The sequence below is a fragment of the Pseudorasbora parva genome, chromosome 3 (genome assembly GCF_024679245.1).
Source record: "Pseudorasbora parva isolate DD20220531a chromosome 3, ASM2467924v1, whole genome shotgun sequence".
Lineage (NCBI taxonomy): Eukaryota > Metazoa > Chordata > Actinopteri > Cypriniformes > Gobionidae > Pseudorasbora > Pseudorasbora parva.
In genome coordinates, this window is record NC_090174.1 from 46,613,918 (window position 1) to 46,641,616 (window position 27,699).

At 37.4% G+C, this 27,699-nt stretch overlaps 1 protein-coding gene across 1 annotated transcript; it reads right to left on the reverse strand.

Moving 5' to 3' along the window:
• On the reverse strand, positions 1-27,172 carry msna (moesin a). The gene is made up of 14 exons (XM_067439206.1): positions 26,791-27,172; positions 14,424-14,507; positions 11,381-11,476; positions 10,383-10,505; positions 9,741-9,892; positions 6,797-6,880; positions 6,528-6,674; positions 5,102-5,198; positions 4,534-4,697; positions 3,350-3,480; positions 3,108-3,268; positions 2,771-2,863; positions 1,861-2,088; positions 1-1,406 (listed from the first exon to the last, which is right to left on the reverse strand). Exons 1-14 carry the CDS (start codon positions 26,800-26,802, stop codon positions 1,242-1,244), a joined length of 1,737 nt encoding a protein of 578 aa, XP_067295307.1. The 5' UTR covers positions 26,803-27,172; the 3' UTR covers positions 1-1,241.
• Positions 27,173-27,699: the final 527 nt, after the last annotated feature.

Sequence of the window (27,699 nt, forward strand, 5' to 3'; positions counted from 1 at the left end):
CAAAAAAACACCTGCAGGCTAAGATCAAGAAATCCCCTGGTAATAAGAGCTTTCTACATGATAAGAACAAACTTCATATTTATCAGGAGATTCATGATCATCTTATATACCAAAACAATTTAGATTATCTCTAAGTGTAAGATCAGAATGAAGAATTCTTCCAAAGCAGCTGGGGACATGTCATATTGCTTCAGTGCAGCATTTTGCCACATGAATAAAAAATAAACTGAATATAGACCTCAGAAACAACTAAGGCACTGCCTACAAGTGCAGGGCTATTTAAAACGGTGTACACTGTGGGTAAATACTGTTCAGAAATAAAGGGAAAACATGAATCCCAGAAGATGCTTTGTGTCATTCTATTTAAAGATTCTTCAAAATAATACTGCGAAAATTCAAATGCCTCAAAAACAACAAAACTCTTTATTTAAAAAAAAGAAGAAGCTTAAAATAAGAATAGGATTAAAACCTAAACTAGAAATACAGTTTGATATTTTCTCTTTCTCTTCAGTGAAAAGGCACAAACAGGGAGCGGCCACAAACCTGCAGCAGTGAGAAACTATAACTAAAGAAATTAACAACAGGGATTCTCTCTCTCTCACACACACACACACACACACACACACACACACACACACACACACACACACACACACACACACACACACACACGCTATTTTTGCTCTTGTGGGCTGCCGATATTGGCAGAGTGGTTGATTGGGAGTAGGTAGCCATGATCCTAGGCATGTGTTTTAATCTATACTGTAGATGTTTTATTAGAAAGGCACATAGATACAATGTTATAGCAATAGCTAGGCTATTGCACCATCACAATGGCACTGACACATCAACTATACTGATTTGAATTACAGTCTTGGCACACTGACACGTCTCTGGAGTGCTTTCGGAGTCTATCCTACCACTGGAAATCAATTCCTACTGAAATGCCAGTTTTACGGAATAAAAACCCTTAAGTTCAGTTAATCAGCAAACTGTTAATGTTTTCCAATATAAAAAAGCTACATCTAGGTCAAAACACAAAGCAAAAAAACAATTCTCCCTTATCATAATGCAGTACCCCCACAACACTCCTGAATTAAAGGGATTTTTGAATTGTGCAGCATTATTCTATATTTGGCATGATTTTTTCTTGGAGTGGTGAATTGTTGGTACTGTAGTTCTCTGCAGGCATGATGCAAAAGGCAGGCTGTAGCTCCCCCTGTTGGCTGACTATGGTACATTTACATGCACTCGAACTCGTCAATTCGTTGTTTGGTGTTTCCGGAGCGGATCTGACGAAGCGTCTTGTATTTGTCACGCCCTGCTCGTACATTATCTGCGTGGATGATGTCGTTCTGGGTCTTCTTGGTGTCATCACGAGCATTAGCAAGCTCAGAAGTAAGAGCCTGTGGGAAAAAAAGAAACTTTATTATAAGTTTTAGTTTGACAGTAAATTTACTTTAAAAAAGCATTTTATTGCAGTGCTTTTCAAACCTGTCCTGGAGTACTACCAGCCCTGCACATTTTGTATGTCTCACTCATCTATTACACCTGATTCAAGTCGTGAGCTCATTAGTAGAGAATGCGAGACCTGAAATGAGTGTGCCAGGTGGAGACAGCCAAAATGTGCAGGCCTGGTCACTTCAGGACAGGTTTAAAAAACAATGATTTATTGTATGCAGTCGACTTTTTACTGTAGAGAAAAAGTGCAGCGAGGACATTCTGCAAGATAACTCCTTTTGAGTTCCACAGAAACATCAGACCAGTTATGGAATGACATGAGGGTAAGTAAATGATGAAAAGAATGTTATCTTTGTGTGAACGATCCCTTTAAATGTGTTTGTGAAGTGGTTCTCTCACCAGCAGATGTTTCTGCACTCGTTCGTTCTTCTCAGCCTCCGTCATGCGCTCCTCCTCGCTCCTGTCTTTATAAGCTGCTGCGGAGGTGAGTTCGGCGGAGGCCTCTGCGCTGCTATCATCCTCATCGTTGTCGTTTTCACTGTGCATTGGCTCTTGGACATGAGTTGACATGACTTTGTTCTTCAGCTCCTCTTTAGTCTTCTCCAGGTCCTCCTGCACCTGAGTGGCCTGGAAAAAAACACCACAATACATTAACAAAATTCACCCCATAGTATTATTTTGAAAATTAGCCAACATTGGGATAATATTTAGAGTGCATTTTAGTCATTAAAAAAGACGTTATGGATCATTATAACAACCTCTTGGCAGTTTTTAAACCTCAAAACAGAAAAGGCAGAGTTAGGAATTGATTATTTGTCTGCAACATTTTTAGAAGTTTAAGTCAGTCTAAGAAGTCTCTTATGCTGGCCATGGCTGCACTTTATCGGATTGAAAAAACAGTAATATTATGAAAATGCTATTTATTCCTGTGATAACAAAGATGAATTTTCAACATCATTATTCCAGTCTTCACTGTCACAGGATCCTTCGGAAATCATTCTAATATGCTGATCTGATGCTCAATAAACATTGCTTATCTTGAAAACAGTTGTGCTGCTTTTTAATGTTTGTGGAATACAATACATTTATTACATTACAAATGTCTTGACCGTTTGACCAAATAAAGCATGCTGAATGACATTCTTGACTAAATGAAAATATTGTCAAGGCTGCAAAATATCAAGTTATAGATGTAGCTTAATGTCCTGAAAGTGATAAATCACATTCGTTCCACATTGTATGTATGTATGTAAGTTTGCATATATGCAAAGCTTCTGTAAGGTGCCTGCTGACAATTGATCATGTTTACCTTGATTTGCCACTCTGATGCTTCCTCCTCTTTCTTCTTTTTGGCATCTTCAAGCAAGGAGATCTTAGAGGTCAACTCTGCCAGTTCAGTGGCCTGTATAAACACACAGACACACACACACTCTCAGAGTTGCATGGGAACAGGGATTTAATTGTGGGTGTCCTACACTCTGTGGTTGGATGTTTGATTCTCATGGAAACTTCAGAATGGTAGTTTGGATACCATGGTTACAACTATAACCTACTGCATGGGTTGTATAGGTGATATTGTGATGTTGTCATGGTGACTAGAATTGTGCTGTCATGGTGGCTGGCAATGTGTTGACACAATAACTGACCAGATGCTCCTGGTTCTTCATCTGACTCTCAGACTGCTGCAGCAGAGCCGCTTTAGCCTCCTCTGCCAGACGACGCTCTCGTTCCAGGCGTTCTGCCTCCTCATGAGCACGTTTGCGCTCCTGATCCAACTCCAGCGCCCTGCGGGTCTGCTCCTCCAGCTCTGCACACACACAAAATGAGTGCTTATTGATCATTATGGATAAATAAAAGGCTATAAACAGCTAATTTCTCTCCATCTCACCCTGCTGAGCTTTTCTCGTCTGTTCCTCTATAACTTTGAGTCTCTCCATCAGTTCTTCTTTTTCTTTTTCAATCTTTTCCTTCTCCTTTTCAGCTTGCTCTCTCTTCTTACGTTCATCTTCCAACATGGCCCTGCAACATTAATTTGTGTGTGAGGGTGAAGGACACATACATACAGATGCATTAGAAGAGGAATGTGTCGTTCCTGTCATTGTGAACAGTGAGCTAATCTAAAGATACAACCATCCATTTATCTACTTAACAAATCACACACAAATGCAAGTATAAACACTATAAGTTATCTCACAGTTGTAGGCTAGCTCCTTGTGTACCTGATAAATATATTTCATACAATCCTAATTAGTGGCGTTTCGATTGTTAAATAATTATGATTCAGTGTTTTGAGTCTGAAAAAGACCCTAAATGAAATCTTCACGAACAAACAAAATAAAAAGTGTCATTTTTCAACAGAAGCGGGAGCTAATTGAAACATTTTCTTTTAAGGAAAAAAATTTGAATATATGTATGAACAATGCAGACAATGTTAACAGAAGTAGTGCATTCACTGAAGTGTAAGTGTACCCTATATTTAATTCATCCGGTTACACCTTTATTGCTCTAGGCAGACTAAAGTCATAAGTACATTTTTTGTTTTGTTTGATAAAAGGGATTTATGCATTTATTGTCATTTAATTTACATTCACTTATTTTTTTCTTATTGACTTTTCACTATTAGCATTCTAAGCAAATGTTATGAGCAATGTTTCATTTATTAAAACAAAAAGTTAAATAAAAACATGTATTTGTGAATAAAATTAACAAATAAGGAATATGTTAATTTAGTCAAGTCAGTATTGTTTAACAGGTAAAATGGACTGGAACGATCCCAATTTATAAATGTGTAAAGATTTTAATAAAAGACTGTATGGCTTGATTAGGTCTAGAATGACAGAGTTTGAGAATGAATGTGTTGAATCAATGATCCAGTTACTTATAATAGGAAAATAACTCACTTGTTGCCACCTATTGGTGTAATAATGTAACACACAAAAAGTGTCACTGAATGAATCAGTGGACACATCTGACTTTTTTTTTTTGGTGAACGGAATCAAAATATTTGAGTCACTGGTAAAAATCCAAAAAGCCTTTGTGTGGTGTTACTCTGCCTCTCTGTCTTCCTCTCACCTTTCCATCTTCTTGTGGTTTTTCTCCTCCTTGGCCTGTGCCTTCATCTGTTGAACCTCAATGGTGTCAGGTTTACGGCGTCTCATATAAAGCTCATGGTTCCCCATGCACAGGGCCAGAATCCTCTTATTAATGCGTAAACGCTGGGCATAGAACACAAAGTCCTGTGGGGAAAGTGAGACAACATTAAATACCTACTTCCTATGATGCCTAAAAAAAACTTGTGTACATAAACAGCTCCCTGAGTTTAGGAACAAAGCCAAAGAAAGCCAAGGGCGGGGAGTGAGGGATCTGGAGCTACAGGAAATATTGAAGAATGAAATAAAGAGTAGGCATGTCCACAGGCAAACTCTTATTTGCGGCCGTGATAGTGACACAAATAGAAACGTGCAGCTTCAATGGGAAGTCTTTGGTGTATTCTGTGATTTCACCATCCTCAGATCTCAAATCACATCATGAAACGTTACAACACTTCACTACTTTGCGATAACAGCGTTCCTTTTGTCTAATCCCTGTTTGCATACAAATTGATAAGTCAGACACAGCAGGAAAATCATGTTTGACATACCGGGGCTTTTTTATCAATGGGTTTGATGACAAATTTCTTATCGTTGAAAGAAATGTTCCTGATCTCACTCCAGGGGAAACCTATTTTAGGTGTCATCCTGAAAAGAGAAGAGGTGAGTCAGTTTTTTTGGCACAGTAAAAAGTAAATAATTTCTATAGGGTACACGATGCCACAAACGTTTGTTTTTTAAAACAAATGGTCAGTGAAAGCAAGCACTTAACAAAAACAAAAAATGGATGTCAAGCTAAACATTGTAATTTTCTTTTCTATTAATTGTACTTTTTGTTGAAGTATGTTACTAAAATTTGGGGAATATCTAATACAAGAGAGTTTAAAATGCTGATATGTGTGTATGTGTTTAAAACTCTGCTTCTTGGGGGCAGAGATATCATGAGGATGAGAGCTGTGATATCTATGTGCCCAAGTAGCAGTCCTTCGCCTGTGCTTCCCCATAATATAAGTCAATATCTGCCTAGGAAATTGCCTAGTCTTAATCTGCATCGCTATTTGTACTCGGGAATACACAGGCCACAAGAAGTAATTTTTTTGGATCACTTTTACTCAGGACATGCTAGCTGGCAACATAGGATTCCATTCATTATGCTAAGCTAAGCTAGCAGTGACGCTGCCAAACTAAAACAATGCACGCACTGAGACAAAAATGCATTTGCCCACATATTTAAATGTAGGAAAGAAGTTGAATAAGTCCTATTTCTATAAACGGTGGAGTTTTCCTTTAAATGAAACTTTTGATTTTAATGTTGTAAATTAATATTTACTAAGATAAATAAATGCTGTAGAAGTATTGTTCATTCTTAGGTCACATTAACTTTTTAAATTATTTTGAAAAGTCTGCATGCCTGCATTTATCAAGGCTGCATTTATTTGATTAAAAATATATTATTGTGAAATATTATTACAATTTAAAATAATGGTGTTCTATTTGAATGTGTTTTTAAAAATGTATTCCTGTGATGGCAAAGCTAAATTTTACTCAGCCATTACTTCAGTCTTCAGTGTCACATGCTCCGTCAGAAATCATTTGAATATGCTGATATCTTGCTCAAGAAACTTGATTCTATTTTATTTTTGTGGAAACTGTGATCATTTTTTTGATAGATAGAAAATTCAAATTACTCTTACTTTTGATCAATTTAACGCATCCTCCTGTGAATAAAAGTATTAATTTCTTTAGAAAAACTACCCCAACTTTTACATACATGCACCATTTTTATATTTTTACAATACAAGTGTTTACTGTCCCTTTTGTTCAAATCAAATGCACCTTTTCTTAATAAAAGTATTAATTTCTTTAAAAAAACTATGGCTTACTGAACTTTTACATTGCAGTGCATTTTTTTTACCAAACCTATTTGACACGTTTCAAACTGGTTCATTTGTTTATGAATGTTAAATGTATCAGTACTTGTCAGTCTGCTCGTAGATGTTGAGTCCCAGGGCGTCCACTCCCAGCCACAGCTCTGATCCTTTCTTATTCTTAATACTGAAGTAATTCACACCGTACATCTCTAGATCCTGAGCTATCTTCAGATATTCCATCATCGAGTCCTCTCTGAAACACACGCACACGCACACAGATATGCATTATCACTCTGTCTGGTGTGTGTGAATGACAGGGTCACTGCACTCAGTGATAAAACAGAAAAAAGCAAGAGCGCATTCCATTGGCTGTACCTCAACATGCCCTTGTGCTCCTCATGCCAGACCTGAATTCTTTCCTCCCATTGCTCCTTATTCAGCTTGTGCTGTTCCAGAACTCTGCAGAGAGAAGAAACGATTACACACACATGCTCACATTTAGAATCTCAAACATGTTCTTAACATGTTCTTTGGCTGATACTTTCTAACCAAAACATTTGTTAAGCATTAAGTGATGGTAATATACTGTATCGGGTTAAAGGCTATATTGAAAGGAACACAGATGAAGAAAAGGCTGTGAAGGATAGACGTACAGTTTTTACAATGGCACACACACACACACACACACACACACACACTGCATAAAGATCCTAGATTTTCTACTAACAACTGTTTTATGGAGTTTGTCAACTGAATTTTTTTCCCCTGCTACAGCTGAACAGTCGGATTTTTGTTAAACAACAGAACAATACATTGAATGCATTGATTTTTTTTTTTACCACATTCAAGGCCCAGGTAGGTAGTAAAGACATTGTTAAAATTGTCCATGTGACTACAGTGGCTCAACCTTAAATGGTTAGTTCACCCAAAAATTATTTCATGAATTACTTACCCTAATGTCGTTGGACACCTGTAAGGCCTTCGTTCATCTTCAGAACACAAATGAAGATATTTTTGTTGAAAGCTGATGGCTGAGAAAGGCTTCAGATAGGCCTCCATTGGCATTCAGTACATTTCCACTCACAAGACCCATAAAAGGCACTAAAAACATTGATACAACGTCCATCTCACTACAGTGGCTGTACAATAATTTTACAATACGAAAATAGTTATTGTGTGCACAAAAATCTAGATAATGACTTTATCCACCAAGTTATTGATGTGAACTCGACACATGCGTGAGAATGACGCAGATCCGCCGTTCAGATACATGACCCAGAAGAGGAGGAGCGCCGCTATCGCGTGAGTTTGCGTCCGAGACATACACGGAAGACAATAACTTGGCGGATAGTCATTATTTTGATTTTTTTTGCGCACAAAAACTAAATCTCGCCGCGTCATACAATTATTGTTCAGCGACTGTAGTGAGATAGACTTTTTAACAATGTTTTTTAGTGCCTTTATGGGACTTGTGAGTGGAAAATGTACTGAATGCCAATGGAGGCCTATCTGAAGCCTTTCTCAGCCATCAGCTTTCAACAAAAATATCTTCATTTGTGTTCTGAAGATGAACGAAGGCCTTACAGGTGTCCAACGATATGAGGGTGAGTAATTAATGAAATCATTTTCCTTTTTGGGTGAATTAACGCTTTAATGTTATGAAGTGACGAGATCAGACAAAAATAACAACTTTATTCAATGATTTCTTCTCGTCCGTGTCAGTCTTTTACACAGTTTATGTTGGCCAGCTCCTGCATCAGCTTCACAGGCATGCGTCATGGTTCACACGTGAACAGCTTCAGCCAATAGTAAGCCAGCATAGCTCTGACGTAACTTGGATGCACTGAACTGTATTTACTACGTCAACAGTGTAAGAGTCTGACAGGCGTGAAGAAAAAGTTTGTTTTTTTGGGCACAAAAAACATACTTTTCGCACTGTAAAATTAAGGTTGAACCACTGGAGTCACATGAACTATTTTAATGATTTTTTTACTACCTTTCTGGGCCTTGAAAGTGTTAGTTAAATTGCTGTCCGTGGAGGGCTCAGAGCTCTCGGATTTCATCAGAAATATCTTAATTTCTGTCCCAAAGATTAAAGAAGGTCTTACGGGTTTAGAACGATATGAGGGTGATTTGGCCTACCCAAATTGAAAAGCTTTCCTTTCACACATACAGTGGTCTAAGTTCAAAATTTGTTTCATTTTACAGAAAATCCTTTGAAGTTACATAAAACACTGCTAAAAGTGATACACATGTAAGTATGTTGTCTAAGCTGTAAAAATCCAAAAAATAGGCGTTTTTCTAATTATTTTTTTTTTTTTTATAAATTAATTTTTGAAAGTGTGTAACTCAGGCCCTTTGAGGTCTAGGAACCTGCAGACAGTTTGGGCTATTTCCACTAAATTCTACAAAATAGTGGAAAAAAGAAGTTTGTCTGTGTCATGTTGTATGCCAGATTTATTCAAATGGGTCTGAAGGGATGACAGTGATGCATATCTCCAGAAAGCAGAGACTCTAAGCTTTCAAATGGTACCACATATGACATCATAGCTCCTCCACAGACATTTAAAATTGAAAGTATAAACATGACGATGTCATTCCCGACCCTGTACGGGGTCCATGGAGTTTATGTTAATACAATTATTTTTGGGTGAACTAACTCTATAAATAATAGTGAAATAAAATATTTTTATTTAGTAAACGAGATCTGTTTTTCAGAATTTGTCTGTAGGAGTCAGTGGATGCATAACCACAGGTCAACCAACAGTCGATAAATTAATGAAAAAGTATGTGACTTTGGGTTTGACATTTAAAAAACACCCACCACACCAGAATGTGTGAAGTTTTTCATTTAAATATTCTCACCCCCAGTTTCACAGACAAGGCTTATAAGCTAGTCCCAGACTAAAATGCATGTTTTAACTGAAAGCACCATATCTAAAAATATGTACGATGCACACCCATAAAGTGCTTTTCTAAAGCATGTTTATAAAATCAACTCAAAAGTCCTAATTTAACTAAGGCCTAATCCGGGCTTAGTCTAAGCCATGTGTGTGAAACTGGGCCATTATATCTCAATTTTACTTGACTGCACTGACACTATTGGATGAGAACTGAACTGAATGCTTTATAGCTGAACTGTACATTTCACAATTCAGTTTTTAAACATGCCATTCCTTACATTTAATCATTTCACGTTTAGTGATGCTTTTGAGAAACACTGCAACAGATCAGAATCCACCTTCTGTCAATCATCTGTGCTTCCTCACTCGGGTACAGCAAAAGTCGCCACTGCATTAAAATATCTGCATATACACACCTCTGTGGGAGCAGTTTCTCACTGGACAGGTATCCAGGAGTGTGAACATCTTTGTTGTAGTCAGCATATTTGGCCTGCACTGCATAGGATGCCAGCAACACTGCAGTCTCCGGGGGGCAGTAGATATCATCGTTTAGGATCCCTTCTTTCACCTTAAACAAATCAACAATGAGAAGGTTTTAAAGGAAGGAATGCTTTAATGTTGGCCTGTACTGCAAGAAGACTTGCTGGTATAATTCCTTCACTGGCCTCCAGATTGTGCAATATCCCTTTATCACTTTACAAGACCTCCATTCATTCCATCCACTCTAATTGACATACATTCGGTGTCATGTTTAACCTTCCTTAAGGCTGATTTATACTTCTGCATCAGACTTGCGGCATAGCCTCTACGTGTCAATTTTCATTATCCGCATTGACGTGCAGTTACACATGCAGAGGGAGCATGTGTACCCCTGAGGGAGGGGTTCTGGCAGATGCGTGGTTACATTTTTGGAGAGGTACACTTCAGGGTACATTGCAGGCTACGCGTGCAACACAGCCTATGACGTAGCTACGGCGTACACTCGATGCAGAAGTATAAATTGGGCTTTAGATAGTACAGTTACGCAAACATGTAAAGAGACACGCATGCACACACACCTGAAGGAAGAAGAGTCTTTGAGTCGCCTCTTGAATCAGTTCCTCGGAAACGTCTTCGGGGTAAAACTTTGCTCTGAATTTAAACAGCAAAGGGCTCTCCTTGCGGACATCTTGAGCCGTAACCTAGACAGGAAATAAACTTAGAATCACTTTTGGCTTCACAATCATTAATTCCACCTTGTCAGCATCCTTTCAATGCTTTTCCATCTCACTTTCTTTGATACACACAGGATAAAAAAATACTGAGATATGCATTAAAAAATTGGAAGTCTGAAAAGGGCTGACAACTGCATGATTCACTAGAAAGTGCTAATGAGCAAATTTTTATCAGCAACATCACTGATGAAGTATTGACAGTGATTTTTATAAACTATAATGAACAGGAAAAGTTTACATTCATATTGAATTGAAATCTGCAGTTGTGAATAACAATAGTCTAAACAAGCACAAGTCTTAGTTTCTGAAACGTGTTTAAAAAGTATTGAATACTTTAGTAAACCTATCATATACTGTATTTTATAAGCTAATGTAAACAGGATACATGTTGTAATTTGTTAATGTTAATAAATGTTGAAGATGGTTAAAAAAATATATTTTTTTTTTTTAAACGTTAGAAAGTTTGGCCCGTTACAATTTTACACATTTTCATCCTTTATGCACATTATGCATTTACATTTACATTTATGCATTTGGCAGACGCTTTTATCCAAAGCGACTTACATTGTATTCAAGGTACACATTTTACATTTTTGTCAAGTCTTGCTTTCCCTGGGAATCGAACCCATGACCTTGGCATTGCTAGCGCCATGCTCTACTCATTGAGCTACAGGAAAGACATTATGATCAACCCAAATTTTATTTTTGCTGAATAAACCATACCAATTAAATCACAATAGGAAATACTGACATTAAGAAGAAGAAGAAAGACTTTTTTTAAAAATATAATATGTTAAATATAAAATGGGCCACTAAAAGCAGCAATAAGAATAAACGCATACCTTCTTGTTGAGTTTAAGCCAGGTGGAAAAGCCTTTGGTGTCCTGGTACTGCAGTCCAAAAAACCACACCTCCCTTAACCCAATGGTTTTTACAACCTATAAAACAGACACCCATATCTTAACAATGATTAAACAAACAGACATATTAAATAAAATAACATTTTCATACATCCACAGTACATGCATTCACTCGAAAATATTACAAGTTCATAGGATGTGGGAAAGAGAAGACTTCTTGCTTTCTGTAATAGAGAGACCTGAAAACAAACTACGTTCACACTGTCAGTTTTTAGGACTGACGACCGCATTTACTTACAGGTGTGACTCGAAATGTCCTGCTCACTCAGCAACGTCTTGAATACTGTCTGTATGGATGTGCAACGGGAATCAAGCCCGCATTTCTTGTGACCACCAACTAATATTAAAGATAGTGATGTGCATAAAACTGAAAAGTCTTATCACTTTTGATATAACAAAGAACTCCAATCGAACTGCAAGTTCATCCATCAAATCTTCATGGTCCGAAAGCAAAGCAGCTTCATCAGGGTGGAGAGTTGAACACTTGAGTCGCGTGTAGAACACACAACTGACGGGAGCGGAACTGTGACTGGATCTAAAACCTGCAGATGTCACACAGTTCGTACCGCTATCCATCGCTGTAACTTACCAAAAGCGAAACCACACAGGAAAACCCTCAACACACAGTAGACACGTGTTAGTGCAGTGCAGAGCGGCTCTCTTGCACGGGTCACACAGTGAAGGTTTTCCCAGAATGTGGTTCAGAGCCCTGAAAATGAGTTGTCAGTACCCTAAATAACTGAACTGTGTGTGAAAATAATCCCATTGAGTCCGTAATACAGTTACCAGAAAAAGGGGAAATACAGCTGGGGCTGCATGCTATTATTAATATTTTATTATAGTTGTACTAATTGTTCTGACTATTTTATAAGTAAAATAAATAAATAAAAAAATAATTTATATATAATATATATATATATATATATATATATATATATATATATATATATATATATATATATATATATATATATATATATATATATACACACACACACACACACACACACAAAATTTAAAAAAATCTCAGTGGACAGTTTCACAATCCTTAACAACAGAGATGTTTTAATAGTGTATCGGATTTAAACTTCAGTAAGAACCACCAGCACCTCAAAAGGCCAAAAGTTTAGGGATTTAATCACTGACATGTGTTTTTAGCTTTAACGCGAGAATGTGATGCTCAAGAGATGCTATGAATGTAATAACATATGCAGAGAAGACACACTATTCCAGGTCAAGAGGATGTGTGAGACGGAGAGAGCAAATGGAAAATGTGAGGTGTTGTGAAATACTGGCTCACTACTGGACCAGTCAAACTGTAATATGTCTGAAAATTATGATAGATAAACAGAGACAGAGAAAGAAAGAGACTGAGAGAAAGAGATAGAGAGTGATGAATAAATATGGAGAAAAGGAAAATAATGGAGAGGAGGCCTCTGTGTATATAGTTGATTCGTAACCCGAGAATGATGCCTTTTGCTGTCTCTTTTGAACATAAATGTCATGCTGTCTGCACTGCTGGATGGTTAGTAGCAGAAAGGTTTTTGGGACAATTAACAGGAAGTTGAATACACTACTAGGACACACATACACTTCTATTCAAAACAACCACACACTAAAGTACCACAGAGCCCAGGGATTTTTTCAACAAATACCAGCGATTCTGCAGTAAAATTTGAACGTCATTTTATATCGGTGCTCTGACTGACTGATAGGCTGTTGCTATTAACACACATTCACTTTTTGGATGAAATGGCTATTTTGATGACAAATACACACAATAAAAGTATTAATTCCTTCAAATGAAAAACCTTACTGACCCCAAACTTTTGAGTGGCAGCATACAGTCAGCCTTAAGAGAATGTAAACAGATGGGACAAATTATTAGGTGCGTGTAAAAAAAAAATATTGAATTTGTGCAATAGGTAGCTTACATGCAGCCTAATAGACCTTTACTGCTGACTGTTTATTTGTCTTTATTAAATATCTGCCCAAACATTAAAAAGGCCATTGCTGTCATTTCATTTGATATTTTTTATAGATCCGACAATCAATGAATTATGATTAAATACTCACATGCATGTATATAAAAAAACATGCAAATATTTCATAAATATATAGATGAATGTGCATGTATTTATATATAAACATAATTATATACCATACACACACATTAAGTAAAACAATTTTGCTTTTATCACCAAACTTTTATTTTGGTTGGGATTAATCGATTTGACAGCACAATTGTCTTGTTTTCAATTTTTTTTCCAGTTATTTCAGTGGCACTGGTATTGACTTCTAAAGCTTTGGTATCATGTCAACCCGAATCCTTCTAATCCTAAACCCTCTGCTCAAACTGAAGACTAAATCCTGATGGAAAAATAATAGGACTTAACCTACACAACTGCCTGAAGGATGAATGGTGTGTGTTAGTGTGAGTGTGAGAGTGCGTGTGTGTGTGAGAGTGCGAGTGTGTGTGAGAGTGCGAGTGTGTGTGAGAGAGCGAGTGTGTGTGAGAGAGAGAGAGTGTGTGAGAGAGAGAGAGAGAGAGAGAGAGATTAAAGGTTGCTCAGGAACAAAGCTGCCTATTATCAAGTTTAAGAAAGAGCGACTTCATGGATGTGATGGACAGAGTGACTAAGAGTGAGGAAGAGGTGACTGTACTGAATACAGCAGAAGAATCTGAATCAGAAAGAGGAAGGGTGGGAAAATTAAGAATTTCCTCACAAGAAGGTTTTTTAGTTCTTAAACTAACACACATACTGCTTATCTGACGCTATCTTAACCTAGTGTCCACTGCCAGAAAATGTGTCTGTTCGTAACTGAAAGTGAAATATTCACTGGCATTTAATGTACAATTATGATGAACCAATGAGATCTTAATGTGGACAGGGCTACCAAGTTAGTGGAAGAAAGTTAATTCTTAAATTCTAAAAAAAAATAAAAAAAATAACAGATAACACACCTGGTCAAATAGCTGTTTTCCTGTAGTGCTGGGCTGGATGGCAAACTCCAGCTCAGCATCCATCGTAGTCACACGAACACTGATCTGAAAACAAAACATGTATATTACTGAATGAATTCATGCAGAATGCACGTTTGGGGTTTATACCTTTATTCAGCAAGGATGCATTACAATGATTAAAAGGCATTTATGATATTACAACAGACTTTGGTTTCAAATAAATGCTGTTCCTTTGAACTTTCCATTGCATCAAAGAATCCAGAAAAGATAAAGCAGCGCAACTGTTTTCAGCTGTGATTGAGAATGTTTTTTGATCAGCAAATACAATCATTTCTGATTTTCTTTTAACTTTATATTAGTTTTTTTTTATTAAATGCACCATTTACTGTGGATAAGAGAAGAGACTTCCTTCTCAAATCTAACAACCTCAGTATTTTATAATACAATAAAAATGATGATGGACAGCTTAAACATCTTTAATAGTTGAAAAAGCTTGAATCACAGAGTTCTGTGGGGCATTATGTGCCTGTGTGTACTATGTACGCAAGCGTGCATGTTTATGTGTAGTGTGTGTGTTTTGAAAGTGTAAATGTGTGCTCCAAAGTGTGCCTTGCTATTTTAACATGATTGATTGTGCCCTGGAAGCCTGGATAAGATAAAAACAATAGAAGGAAACCACAAGAGGGACGAAAGGAAAAAGATATCCCCCCTCTTTTCTCTCTCTCTCTCTCTCTCTCTCTCTCTCACCCCAACCTCACCTCCACCCCACAGGATGCAGATTACCGCACCTTTAGTTACCATGGACACACATTAAGCAATGCCTCACTTCTTCTCACTATACAATTACAACCAATCAGAGCACACCTGACACCTCCTATTAATAACATCAGTGTGAGGAATCATTCTCAGTGCAATACAGCTTAAGTCTAATTCACAATCGTCCAAATAAAGTCAGCCAATTGTTATTTGTTTGATTTCACTTTTTTTTTTAAATTAATAGAACAAATAGGTCAACATATCTGTTTTAGTCTGATTGATGTGGTCCACATAAAGCTCTTCTACGGGACTAAAGACTTTTAACCGGCTTTGTCTGTGTGTGCAAGGGATAAATGGCTCGATTTAGGCACAGCTCAGCCGTAATATCCTGCTTTATCTAGCAGCTGTCTGTGAGGCAGACCATGTGTCGAGTCTGTACGCTCAACATACATTTACACATCAATGAAGCACAACATTGATTCTAGTGCGTCCTATAAACGACTGTGAAAAAGAAAAGGACCAATGAGATTTGATAGCTACAGCAGAGACCAGTATTTTCAGCGAGAAGGGGAAATACTGGTTCTATAAAGGAAAAGTTCTATAGGACATCAGAAGACTGAGTATAGCGCATGAGTCAGACTACTTGAATTGGTCTGTCTTTTTTTACCATACTATTCTCAGTACTAAATAAATTCTTTGGTGCGTCTTCAAAATCGTATTTGCCAAAAACAAACCAAAGTTTCCAGTTTGTGTCACTGATATTACTGTAAGCTATTTAAACATTTCTCTCATAAAACAGTTGTCAAATAGTGTTTAGTAACTTACATCTTGCCTATAATCACAAACCACAATCTAATCACCAATAAAACTCAAGCAGCATGACGGAATTCAATTTTGGATTCGGTCTTTCTTGATTCACCAAACTAATCATTTTGATATTATCAAGCACCGTTGGACCACTTAGGCGGACGCGGACCAACCGAAATGTTATGTTTTCAAAACTTTTTGTCATCCTAACAGCATGCAGTGCAATGCATAGCAAGGTTCAGTAGCAGTAATTTGACCATATCTAATTATTGGGTCCCTCTCAATGTCAATGGTGTTTTTGGCCAGCTTTACATCCACATATCCCTTTACTAACTCCACAAACATCCACAAAGTCTCAATACGAATATCCACAAAATATTCTTATTCACAAAAAATCCTTCATATCTACACACTCCCTAATATCTACATACTTATGCACACTAGTCTATGAAACTGTATTTCTTCATACAACTTCAAATATCCTTATTTTATCATATCCACACACTAAGCTGTTATCTCTATTAAATGTCAGATGTTTTGGTGCTTCAGAATATTATAACTGACCATTAGGTATTCTGAAGAGAATTGCGAAACAAGAGCAGGTTGTGAAACCGCCTGTTGGAAACCCAGGTGTCTATGGTGTAGTAGCAGTGGAAAATGTGGTATCTGTTGGTAGCTATTCGTATGAGGTGATTCTTTTGACTTTAGCATAATGTATGTGTGTGTGTGTGTGTGTGTGTGTGTGTGTGTGTGTGTGTGTGTGTGTGTGTGTGTGTGTGTGTGTGTGTGTGTGTGTGTGTGTCTGTCCTAGTTTTGCTGTTTCACAGGGTTACATCAGCCAGTTGGAACAGAAAGAGAACAAGCAGAGCTTTCCCAACAACTGTATGACTTTTCTGCTCTTCCCTCTTCCACTCCTCGTAGGGTATAGGAGAGTTCATTTCAAAACACAAGCCTTTACATGACACATCTGTCTCTCTGCAGGTGTGTGTGTGTGTGTGAGTGTGTGTGTGAGTGTGAGTGTGAGTGTGTGAGTGTGAGTGTGAGTGTGAGAGCGAAATATCAGGGCACAAATGAGTAGTATAATGACATGGGTATGACATAGGTATTACAAGGAGATGGTGAAATATGAGGACATAACCCATTTCCCCATTTTTCAAAATGCTTATAAATCATACAGGATGAGTTTTTTTTTTTTTGAGAAAGTAAAATGCATAATGTTTCCTGTGATGGGTAGGTTTAGGGGCAGGGGCAGTGTGGGGGATAGAAAATACGGTTTGTACGGTATAAAAACCATTACGGCTATGGAATCTCCCCACATTTCACAAAAACAAATGTGTGAGTGTGTGAGAGAGAGAGAGAGAGTGTGTGTGTGTGTGTGTGTGTGTGTGTGTGTGTGTGGTGTGTGTGTGTGTGTGTGTTTTAACAGTATATCGTCGGTTAATGGATTCTCTCAATCCTGGATTCACAGTATAAAAATAGTTCATGGCTTCACAAAAAGGGAACTAAAAATACATAGTTCTGCCTGGTCAGAGTGTATGTGTTGATGGGTGTGGTCTTCACAGTGGACCTGCCAGAGGTTCTATTCTTAGAACAATTACCCTGCCTTTACTCAGATCTCTCTCTCTCTCTCTCTCTCTCTCTCTCTCTCTCTCTCTCTCTAAAGAATAGGCTAAAGATAGAATTTTCACATAAACTTAAAATAAAATAAAAACCCGGAAAAAATAGGCAAATTTCAATAACATGGATATATAATCTCTGCTCTAAAACATAGTTCATGTGACAAAAAGTAATCCAAGATGTTTGTAGAGAAATGTAGATTAAAAGGTCATTGCTGGAAAATATAGAATACATTGTTAGAATTGGAGAATTATTTTACCCATCGTTTTGTGCTATCCACACACACACACACACACACACACACACACACACACACACACACACACACACACGCACACACACACGCCTATTAGAGTATCAGGTTATTAGATTTAACAAAAACACTAACTTCAAACACTATATAGCATGCAACAGTCAGATTCCAAAAATAAAAGACCCATCTCCATAGGGGGGTTGATTTTAAACTTTTAAACAAGCTACACGGCTGTTAAATCAATAATTTATGCTTGGGTTAAAGCCATCAGCCAGAATTATTGCAACTTATTTTTCCCAATATTGTTTAACAGCCAAATTCCTTGTGAAAAACTATTACCCATGATTTTTCCGCCAATCAGATAAGGGCAGCAAATAAATTGCTTCAAAAAAGCTCTGCAGTAACCGTTCACTCCCATTAAGTAAAGTGAATGATGTAGAGTCAGGCTTAAATGTGTGTATGCATACTATATTTTGCAAGAACAATGTACCGTTTCTATATACATAGTGAACATCCTAAATTAATAGCTTTATATTTATCCATCATTTTTAATTTGATTATGTAATTTGTGGCGACCCCTGAAGGGAACAGCCGAAAGAAAAAGAAGAATTTGCCATGTTTCTTGGGATTTGAATGGCTTTGAATAACAGTTTGTAATTCTGTGATTATAGTTGGTTAGTTCAGTTCACAGCTTATAGGTTTTTCCTCAATACTATTTAAATTGAATTGGTTTAATTGGTTATTGCACAATTACCATCACACACCTGTAGATAATAGATAGGTGCGTAGAACGAAGGATACCCAGATCCAAAAATCTCAACAAAAAAAAGGAAAGGCCACACACTATCAATACTTGCAAAAATCTGAAACTTTTTATTAGCAACGTTTCCTGGTAACGTCGCTAATAAAAAGTGTCTGATTTTTCCAAGTATTGATAGTGTGCACGATTTCATTGTTTGTTTGTTAACATTTAATTGGTAAAACACTTCCACAACTGCTGAAAACGCACAGTTGCATTCTTTTGAGCAGTGCATTTTCTGTGACGTAAAGTTCAAATTTCGTAAATCGTTCAAAAGTTCGTAAATCGTTCAGTTACGATGCTGATGCCTTAAGTTAGCAGCCTATGCAGTAGACAACAAGACTGGAATCAGTTAAAGGTGGGATAAGTGTTATTTCAAAACTGTTTTAGAAAAAGGAATCGGGCCGAGTGGAATAACAAACTTGTAGCCAATCAGCAGGTAAGGGGCGTGTCTATGGTGAGAAGAGGGGCTCAGCTTTCCTTATTCAAAACACACAAGTCACACAGGACGGACATTAGCCAAAAAAGAACTAATATATGCTGGCTTTTGCTTGAATATGCTCGTGTCATCTTCGCTTGTTTGTCCATTTGCGATCGTATTGTGGCTCACTTCAACGACCCATTCATTTCCACACCGTATGGAGCATCTAAATCCCCTCACTGTCTCAAGGTTTCAAGCGTCAGCTCACAAAATGTGTTCGACAGGTAAGATACTATACTCCTAATATACCTGTATGTTAGTTTCCTTTTTACATCTATATTACCCATAATTGTAATATATGTCGTTAGCTGGACTATCGAGCTTGTATAGCCTACTAACTTTATCAAGTTCTTCATGAGAACTTTGTGATTTGTGATCACTATAACTCTAATCTTGTCATAATTGTAATATGTCATTAGCTGGACTGTCGGCTCTTGTTCTATCGAGTTGTTCATGAGAACGGTTTGTGCTTTTGTGATTGAATATTCGACCTGGATTAGTAACACACAGATTCTGCCATGGTCGTTGCCTGGGTTACGCATGTGTGGGGTGAAGCTATCAATATAGGGCCGAGACCCTTTTTGGGGGTAGGGGTGTGTTTGTTTTGGTGATTTGAAATAACAACAACGGTTACCAGATATCACTTACTCCACCTTTAATGTGTAAATTACTTTGGCAAGTAGCAAAAACACTAATCGTGAGCTATGACAGAGCCAAGAATTGGCAAACAATGGCTGGTATTCCTCAAATAAACACCAGTATCACTTAGCAAGCCCACATGCTGAATCCTTACACTTGAAACAAGTCGCGAAATCTAATTACTCCACTGAAAAGGCTAATTAGAGCAAATATTTGACTAGCACAAGTTCTTTCACAAAACCAATATAGTGTAGTTTCACCATTTACACACACAGGTTTAAAAATGCACTCAAACATGGACAAAATGGCTGCTGTTTCTATCAGGCAGATAATGGGAGATTTAAAACAAAAAAGTAATATCCTCTGTATATTTGTGCATTTATTTTACTGTAACTGTCAGTTAACTGATACCAAAAAATAACTATGGTGGAGAAAGTCAAACACTATGTTTTTCTCACTCCCTCTTCCTCCTTTGGTTGTGCGATTTAAGATAATGACTCTACAACACTTCCCCTCAAAAAAAAAAAAAACTGAGACAGCAGAATCTGTGTGCATCTGAGGTTAATCCTCATCTGACCTTGTATATTTAATGCACATCTGCTCACACGTTTGTCCATGGCTAAAATGGAAAAGTGATAAAGGACATCAATAAGATGCTGTCGATAATTAGCTTAACTAGCATGCAACAGAAGAAAACTAGCAAGAACATACAGCATCACTGCACTTGCACCATCATCTCTCCCCCAAACGGTTTAAAGGAAACAAAATACACAAATTATATAAACTGCATACATTTATCTCAAGAACTTTCTTTGCTAGAGTCCATCATACCAAACCACATTTATACGAATAGTAGAAATTAAAGAACAATCATTAAACGGGAACTGTTCATAACTTTCATATTGCTGAAAACAGAAATATTTACATGAACCAGCATCTTGTTACTGCAGCACAGATGCATTTAAACAAGCATATTATCAGGAACTTCCTATGCTGAAACAAAATTAGAAACACATACAGCCTCAGGGCCTCTGTAACTAAATCCATGTAAATTTAAGTGGATATGATTTTGAAATAAAAGCTACTTCATTTTAACAATGGGCTATCATGCAAAAAACACATTTAAAAAGACACCCCATTTGATTAAATAACCGAGGTCCTTAACTCTACACCAAAGGCTACTGCCAGTAAATGAATACAGCTAATTTACTGTGAAGTGGAAGTTCTTTCAGAATAAAATTCAGAAAAAACAGACACCAGTATTAGCATTTACATTATAGTGCTGTACAGATCATATTGCTCAAAGCCATAAAGCTTTTCATTTGACAGTCCAAAACCCCTACCTATTTTATCTTAAACCTATTTTAAATCAACAATCCATTTATACTGCTTTACTTTACACACATCCACACATACAGTTCGACTCACATTAGGTTTGAAGTGAGATGTTGTTCAATGCTGCAGTTGTCCTCCATCGAGATGTGAACCATTGAACAAATTCTAGAACTTTCCCCTCAAACCCCCCTGGAGCTTTACCTTATTAAATAGCATTAATCTGAATATGTGTGTGTGTGTGTGTGTGTGTGTGTGTGTGTGTGTGTGTGTGTGTGTGTGTGTGTGTGTGTGTGTGTGTGTGTGTGTGTGCAGTTAATCCATCCACTTTGCACATACCAGAGACCTCCAAACACTTCTGACTTCATTATTTGGTCATTTAGAATTTAATAATTTAAGCAGTATATTTAAGCCATTATTGCCTGTAATTTCAGAAGGTTCTGGATCATCTCAATGGTTCTAAATCAGATAAAGGACTTGTGGTCTGGACATTAGACTGATCATATATGTGTACTTATATCAACCTAAACTTCAAATATAGGATGTCAAATATGATATGATCAAGTACGATCCAGAAAGTCTAGAAAACATGCACTAAAAAAGATGCAGATTCCTTCACAAGTTCTCTTCAATTCAGCAAGGATGCATTTCATTTTTCATAAGTGACGAGAAAGACATTTATAATGTTAGAAAAGATTTTGTAATCTTTTCCACATATCTCTCACAGTTTCCACAAAAATACTAAACAAAACAACTTATGTTTTCAAAATTGATAACTTACTAATCACCAAAAAGCACATTGTAAGGATTTCATGTGACACTTAAGACTGGCTGTTGAAAATGTATCTATGCCATCACAGGAAAAAAATTACAATAGAAAATTTGTAATACGTTATTTTAAATGTGATAACTTAACATTATTACTGTTTACTGTATTTTTGATCAAATAAATGCAGCTTTGTTGGGGGAAAAAAAATTCTCAAAAAGATTTGTATATAAAAAAAATAAAGAAATAAATCATACAAATCCCAAATTTTTAAATGGTACTGTACAGACTTCTGATTTAAAATGGTTTAAAATTATTTTTTTATTTAAAAAAAGTTGCACATAAAAATAATTGCACATAGTTGACCTTTTTACTTCTCAGCCTCTTACCTGCATACTCCTTGTGACCTGAACCTACAGAGGTCACAAAACTCCCACTTATCACACTTAGAGGAACTGATGACTAGAGATAAATGCACATGTGTGAATGGAAAGAGAGAGAGGAGTGTGTTGATTCTAAAAGAGGCCATTTTAGTATATTAGCTGTAATACACAGCTGCATTCTGGGCAACAGAAATCTGCAGTGGAAAAGGGGCCCATGCTCACTACACAAAGCTGCGTGTGTGAGGGTGTATGTGTGTGCACGCCGTAGTTCTGTGAAACTCCAAATAAGGTACTGAGCGGCAGCGTCAAGCCTAGCTGGCCCCGAACAGGAAACATTCAAACAGGAAGTGATGTAAGCACAGAAACCTTGAGTCATTATCAGAAAGAGACACTTGGACTTGGTAGGAGTCTACAATAACGGGCAAAAAAAAGTGTTCCGACTCATTTTGCAGTCCAATACGATTCCATATGGAGATCCAAATCTTTAGAAATGTATCCGATGTACCCAACGACAAGAGAAACACACTTACTTAAACTAAGCTGATTTCCATTACAGAAAATCTAGAGTGCAGAAAATGGTGTAGCAGTCTGACACACAACCACACCGACATACCGTATTATGGTGTCATACATCTATTCTTTCAGCATAAACACAATTTCGATATTATACCCGGTTAACGTCTACACTCAGCTGAGATTCCGATCATAAAAGATCAAAAGGAAACCAACTATAAGCTACATGTATTCTATTGTGATAAGTGATTGAGCTTTTTTGACAATCTGTACATTTAATTAAGCTTAAAGGGGGGGTGAAACACTCAGTTTCAGTCAGTGTCATGTCAATCTTGAGTACCTATAGAGTAGCATTGCATCCTGCATATCTCCGAAAAGTTTTTATTTTTTTAATAATTATATAAGAAAGATGCGCTGTTCCGAGTCTTTCCGAAAAAAGCCGAGCGGGTGGGGGCGTGTCGTGTGAGCGGAGCTAAATAATGACGTGTGCAGCAGCGCGCTGTGTGTTGAGTCGAGTGCATCCCTAACAGCGGAAAAAAACTTTATTCAAAATAAAAATATGGCTTTTAATCGGATACAGCCATACATCTATGATCCGGAATCAGACCCAGAGGCTGCAGTTGAACAGGAGCAGCAGCAAAAACGACTAGAGCAGGACGTCTGTATGTGGTAAGTTACAAGTTATACACTAACTATATAATATGCTTAGCGGCTTGTGTTATTTACATATTTATACTTGAATTATATCGTCGTATTTTTGTCTTTGAAGGTGTACATGTGGGAAGTGCAGTTGTGCACGTGTGTTTGTGTGTTTACGCGTGGTTTGTGTAGACAGTAAGGTGACTAAAAGCAGTCTCACTCACCCTTCTAACGTTGGGACTGCTCCATCCTTCAGCATTAGGCGATTGGGAAAATTCGGCGTCGAGCTGGGCCTTGTTTATGAAACAGCGAACAGATATAAACATTCGCGCAACTCAGTTGCTGATCCGGAAAAGCAAATTACATCCACTGTTGCCTTAACGCGGGGTTTTTGGCGAATCTGTGCAGGACTGTCTTGGTCTGGCAACCAAAAACCCACTTTTTTGGTGACATTGTTATGTGCTATGTGTAATTGTCACCTGTCCAGCATCCTACAAGCCCCGCTTTGATGGGCGTAGGCTGTTGCTTTCGCTCTCTCCCTCGCTCTCTCTCACGCGCAGGCTGTTGCTTTCGCTCTCTCCCTCGCTCTCTCTCACGCGCTTCCGGTAGAATTGTCCGTAAGGCCCATACAAGGAAATTCCGCCCCCACTAACGTCAATGGGGACGCATGATCTCAAAAAACTTGCCGAAACTTATGACTAACCGGAAGTAGTATTTTTGACAAAGAAATACTCCCATCAAACGTCCACCTTAACTTTTGAAACTTTGTCTATGTTTAGTATGGGATTCCAAGTCTTTAACAGTGTAAAAAGATCAGTATGCATGAAACAGCATTTCACCCCCCCTTTAACCACAACTTCACTCAAATATCTGCTAACATTTCTTACAGTATATAATGTAAACAATGCTTCTTCACAGGCTTTAAAGTCTCATGAATCTTTAATTCATACATTCTTATGTATATCAACTTCTAATCCGTTGAACAATATAGATTATGTTTCTTAACACTTTATAATAACCTTCATCAATAAATCATTATCTAATGTTTTAATGATTGAAACAATCAGATTCCTGTGTGGATGCACAAAAAGGGCCAAAAATCTAATTCCGTTTCAGTTCATTAGCTTGTTAAAAAATATTACTTTTGACATTTAGGCATTTCCGTGGTACTTTTCAAAGAATAGCCCCGAGAAAAGAGTGGTGAAGTTGTGGTCTAAGTACCATGGTACTTTTTTTTGTCAGTGAATATTTGTAATATATGACTCTTCTATACTATATGACTAGTGTATAACTAACTACTGAAACACTGAAATGTATTCCATGGAGGGAATAAAATTAGATGCTAAATGTTAAAAATTAGGCTACTTTAAGATGTGTGCGTCTATGCTACTGTTGGCCTGTGGTCTTAAATAAAATCTTTACCTAAACAATGATTCATTAATTGTGAGGTGTAACCAAAAAAACAGGGACTCTAGCCAAAAAAGGCAGTTTTCTTTTTTATTTGAGTGAGCACCACGCCTTGGCATGGAAAAATGTCTAAGATTGTGCCATGAGCTTGTCTGGACCTCCCTAGTGACAGAGAAGCTCCAAAAATGCTGGACCAGCCGCTTGTGACACGCCTCATATTTCTAGTCCCAAATCACTTATCAAGCAGATAAAAAACATGCCATTACCGGGCAGGACAGAGGCTTTAATATCACCATGAGATCAAAATTGACAATTCTATTTGTAATAGAATTCTAAAATCTGTCAATATTGCAGTATTCATTATGATTGTTTTATCCATGCACATTTTTTTTTAATAGGGTTAGCCTTTTTTTTTCATAGGCCCTCATATACTTTAATCAAAATAATTCCTTCAAATTTCTCTTCTTTGATGACGTGTTTATTGGTGCGAGGGTGAGACAGTTACTCACATGAGATCACAGCAATTTCAAACCACAATTATCCAAAGATCCAATAATCAATCATTTTAAATTTGACTATCTTAAATTCATGTCAACTTTAAAATGACAGGATGTCCCGCTCTTGTGACGGTAAACACGTCAGAGAAGAGATAAAGTTGCAAGAGTAAGGGAAAATGAATCTAAAAACAAAATGTATTTATAATACATACTGCAAAATTGTCTTTTTAGAATGAAATAAACACGTAAATAGGTTTAAATTAATCTTTTAAGTGAACAAACTGATCTCATTAACTTATTTCATGGGTCTCTGGTTCTAGAAAAGCCTACACAAATACTCTTGAACCACGTGGTAACGTTTAATAGAAGGCTGACCACAAATCACAAATGACCACACCATAGACATAAACTACAATGTTGTTGTTTGATCATTTAAGCCTGTCCCTTATGAATCATTCGTTGGACTGAACCCAAGTCGTTTTTTCGAGTTTGAACAAACATGAGGCTCTGCGTTCAGCTCATGTCTTTATAACGATCGGTGCCAAATAATTAAATGTATAAGAATGACTGCTATAACAATACACAATTAAAATGTTTCTAAAGTGTTTATTTTAAAATTTAAAAAGATGACAAAAATAACATCTGTTTTGTCATTATTTGTAGAGGAAACACTTAGTGAAGCTAGAGTTGAATATCTTTGCTAAATCTCTTAGCAGATGTGTACATTTAAACTTTAATTAAAGATAATATTACTTAGACTTATAAGGTATCGGTTGAACTTTAATTCAATGACTCACAAAAGACGTTCTTGTTGCCACCTACTGGCGTAATGATGCATTTAGTGAACGAATCTGAAAAGTATTTGTGTGTGTGAAATGGTGAATGCATTTCAAGTGACTGGGAAGAGTCCTCAATTACCAAAATCCTCATCACCGCTGGACGCGGTCTATTCAAAGCAACTTTCATGGAAAGCCAATCGGATTTGTGTAGGGAGGAGAGAGGGGGTTACAGGTTGTCACCGAGTAACGGTTCAGCCCCTATACAACACAAAACGCCTCTGCCAGAGAGGTCTATAAAGGGGTTTAGGGGGAAAACATGCTAACTTCACAGGTCTGGACGATTGCTAATAAAATACAACGTACAGCTAGAGTATTAGAGAAACCGTCTTTTTAAATTTGCAACACCATTTATTCTTCGGTGCGCTCGGGTCGGATGAACGACCGTCATTGTCCAAATAATGAATTCTTGCCATAAATAGTGCCTAGCGCTTGGCCTACTGTTCAGCCGCGGGATTTGGCAGGCAAAAAAGCCAGCAAGAGAAAGATCATCCTCGCCCCTTTCTAGCGCCTACGCGTCGTTACTGTCTCCCGTTTCACCAAAAATGCGCAGCTTTTAAAAACAATACGAAATCTCTCCCCCGTTTTGTTTGCTACAGTACTAGCTCTAAACAATGGCTTCCATTTCTCATGAGTACTCACCGTTTTCGGCATTTTGTCTCTTCTCTCACGGATGTGTCACAAACTGAACTGATAAAATTAAGTCAGCAAAAAGCCAAACTTTTTCCCATCGGCTGATGTCCACGCGCAAGAGTGAACAACCGTCACCGCCCGTGTGGAAAAGCTTCCCCTGAAATCTGTTCCAGATCCCGAAGACAAAGTTTCACTTTTCACTTGCGTCTTTGTCGCTCTGAGAAGTAACGTTACTGGTGGTCCTAGAGTCGATTTCCTGCTAACGGAACTGAGTTTTGAAAACCACACCCAGCCCAGCCGATGAAAGCACACCAAAGCGCGTTTGACTAAACTCCGCCCGGATTCGCACAGGCCCCGTTATGTGAGATACGCTCACGCTGCTGCTTTGTGTGCCACCGAGACGCCAGGGCTCGAACGCGCGCGCTCTGGGAATGCGAGGTGGGGGTATCCCACACAATTCCAACAGTGACGTAATTTTCCCCAGAAATTCCAACTTCATTTTGGTTTCCTCTGTTGAATGGGACGGGAAATGCGTTTTATTTGAGGAACAGCAAGACTTTATATGGAGAAAGTGCTATATGCAACTTAAAGTCTCAAACTTAAAATAAATAAATTAATAATAAAAAATAGTCAACATTTTAGATTTATTTTTCTCAATAAAGAACTATTGAGTAACAATAACGTTCTATAAAACGTATACTGAAAAAGGTTTAGCAGACATGAATTAGAGTATACTAGGAAAAAACATTGACTTTCTTTTTTATGAATATTTATTTGATTAAATATATTTCTTTGACTTTTATAGTGTTTTGGACCCTTTTGTAATGCTTTTTTATACCTCCATTTTATTTAAATGTTGTCCTATCGCGTCATTTAAGCAAATTAACCTAATTTCCACAAGATAATATTCAAAAGTCT

What these genes read in the sequence shown, in the direction of transcription:
- msna (XM_067439206.1), bottom strand. An exon ending in AACCACAAGAAGATGGAAAG is followed by an intron (nt 3,481 to 4,533) that starts GTGAGAGGAAGA and finishes TTAATGTTGCAG; the next exon opens with GGCCATGTTGGAAGATGAAC. An exon ending in TGAAGAACCAGGAGCATCTG is followed by an intron (nt 2,864 to 3,107) that starts GTCAGTTATTGT and finishes GTGTTTATACAG; the next exon opens with GCCACTGAACTGGCAGAGTT.